The sequence below is a fragment of the Spinacia oleracea genome, chromosome 2, assembly GCF_020520425.1.
Source record: "Spinacia oleracea cultivar Varoflay chromosome 2, BTI_SOV_V1, whole genome shotgun sequence".
NCBI lineage: Eukaryota > Viridiplantae > Streptophyta > Magnoliopsida > Caryophyllales > Amaranthaceae > Spinacia > Spinacia oleracea.
In genome coordinates this window covers 54,004,309-54,006,587 of record NC_079488.1, presented here as the reverse complement: position 1 = coordinate 54,006,587, position 2,279 = coordinate 54,004,309, and the positions used below count along the sequence as shown (strand labels likewise).

General features: G+C 40.9%; 1 protein-coding gene across 1 annotated transcript; it reads right to left on the bottom strand.

The window, feature by feature from the left end:
* Positions 1–279: 279 nt before the first annotated feature.
* On the bottom strand, positions 280–1,201 carry LOC130467425 (uncharacterized). The gene is made up of 3 exons (XM_056835930.1): positions 891–1,201; positions 381–819; positions 280–318 (listed from the first exon to the last, which is right to left on the bottom strand). The coding sequence occupies exons 1-3, from the start codon at positions 1,199–1,201 to the stop codon at positions 280–282; spliced, it is 789 nt and encodes a 262-aa protein (XP_056691908.1).
* Positions 1,202–2,279: the final 1,078 nt, after the last annotated feature.

Here is a 2,279-nt window from a genome sequence, read left to right as displayed (position 1 = left end):
TTCTCATCACTTCTACATTTTCCCAACTCTTTATAGCACTCTCGTTTTCTCTTTATAACTTGTTGCACAACTTCGTTCCACCAGGATGTGTCCTTACTTGGTGGCATGATTCCTTTAGATTCCCCTAGGACCTCTTTCGCCACTTCCTTTATGGTGTGCTCCATTCTTGTCCATAATGAGTCTATATCCAAATCCATATCCCCGGCCCAAATTCCTTCACTTGCCACATTTTCCACGAATTTTAGTTGTTGCTTCCCTTGAAGTTTCCACCACTTGATCCTAGGCTCCACTAGTGGTCTTCTCCTCCTTATATAACTTCTACCTCGAAAATCAAGGACCACAAGCTTATGTTGGGTTGCTGTACTCTCACCCGGAATCACCTTACAATTGGTGTAGCACTGTCTCAAAGCATTCCTTACTAAAAAGAAGTCAATCTGACTCGTATTATCTCCACTCCTATAGGTTACTAGATGAGAGTCTCTTTTCTCAAACCAAGTGTTCATTATTCCCAAGTCATATGCCAATGCAAAATCCAAAATAGCGTTTCCCGCTTCATTCCGCTCCCCATACCCAAAACCACCATGAATGCTTTCAAACCCATCACGACTCGAGCCTACATGTCCGTTGAGATCCCCACCAATGATCAGTTTCTCACTTCTAGGGACACGTTGCACCACTTCTTCTAAATCCTCCCAAAATTCTTGTCTAGTTGAAGCATCTAGTCCTACTTGTGGTGCATAGGCACTCACAATAGTTACAACTTCATCCCCTATCACAAGCTTAATACTCATAATTCGATCACTCTTTCGGGACACGTCACTACATCATCAATATATTCTCGGTCAATAAGGATACCTACCCCATTCCTACCCCTAGTTTTTCCCGAATACCAAAGCTTATAACCCCATGGAGCTATTTCTCTTGCCTTGTTTCCAACCCACTTAGTCTCCTGCAAACATAATATGTTAATTCTCCTCCTTCTCATAACCTCTACTACTTCGACTAATCTCCCTGTCAAAGAACCAATGTTCCAAGTCCCAAACCGCATCCTACTACCCTTACCCTTACCTCTCCCCTTACCATGAAACCTTGGATAGTTAACACCACCCTTGGGTGGCGCGCCGCTTCCGGGCGACGGCCTAGCAACCCTTGCATATTTTCCACTACACCCGGGCCTAGGAAGTGTAGCGCACCCTTGCATATTTGACACCACCCCCAGGTGTAGGGGTGGCGCGCCGCTTCTGGGCGACGACCTAGCAACCCTCACATATTTTTCACTACACCCGGGCTTAAGAGGTGTAGCGCGTCGCTGAGAAGGGGACGCCCCCACGATTTTCCATTGTCGATTCATGTCATGATATGTGACTTAGTTTTACGCTGGCCGCCACCAACCTACCGCAACCCTCCTCCTTTATCCGGGCTTGGGATCGGCAGTGAATGCCGCATACGCGACACTCACAAGTAAGTGCCGCATAAGCGACACTCACAGGCGGAGTTAAAATATATTAATAAATTTTATAAAATTACGGGGGATTACAGATTTAATCTAAATCATATGACTATCAAAATCAAAAACAAAAACCAAAAACTAATAGATACACTTCATATCCAGCTCTCTGTTTATGTTGCTTTAAGCAATTCTAATGCTCTCTTCGTATTTAATTACAATTAAAAGATACAGTTTACCTAATCGGCCGTATTTAATTAAAAGATACACTTCATATTTATGGCATGTTATGATTCTCATTTCCAATTATACTTCCTCCATTTGGAAATACTCGCAACGTTGGTCACTTTCACGCATGCCAATGCACAATTTTGAGCGTTAATATCTTAAATTCTTTCCAAGCAAAAATTTTAAAAAGTTGATATTTTGAAAATACGCATTGAGGCAAATCTAACAAGATCTCACATGACTATGTTTTATTTAACATATAGTCAAAGTTGAATATGTTAAAATAGTGTAAAAAGTTGAAACGTTGCGAGCATTTCTAAACGGATGAAGTATTAATCTTTCTCTCCCTCTTGTGGTCTCCACACTTACTCGCATCCTCTTTTTGCTACATTAAATAGTTCACTCACTATCAATATCTCACAATAAATAATAACTTAATACCCATTTTTACCTTACTTTAATAAACTAAACTAACTCTTCTAAAACTACATGCCGATTAAACTGTGTCTTTTAATTAAACAGGCAGAGAATAGTCGTAGTTGGCTATTACACTTTACTATACTACAAGAATTTGTATCTTTAACGACAACCTAATTACGACGGG

Coding starts and splice junctions, on each gene's coding strand:
- LOC130467425 (XM_056835930.1), bottom strand. CDS start 1,201: ATGCAAGGGTGCGCTACACTTCCTAGGCCCGGGTGTAGTGGAAAATAT. Junction 820..890: donor CCATGGGGTTATAAGCTTTG/GTATTCGGGAAA, acceptor TTGATGATGTAG/TGACGTGTCCCGAAAGAGTG. Junction 319..380: donor AGTGCTACACCAATTGTAAG/GTGATTCCGGGT, acceptor TTTTCGAGGTAG/AAGTTATATAAGGAGGAGAA.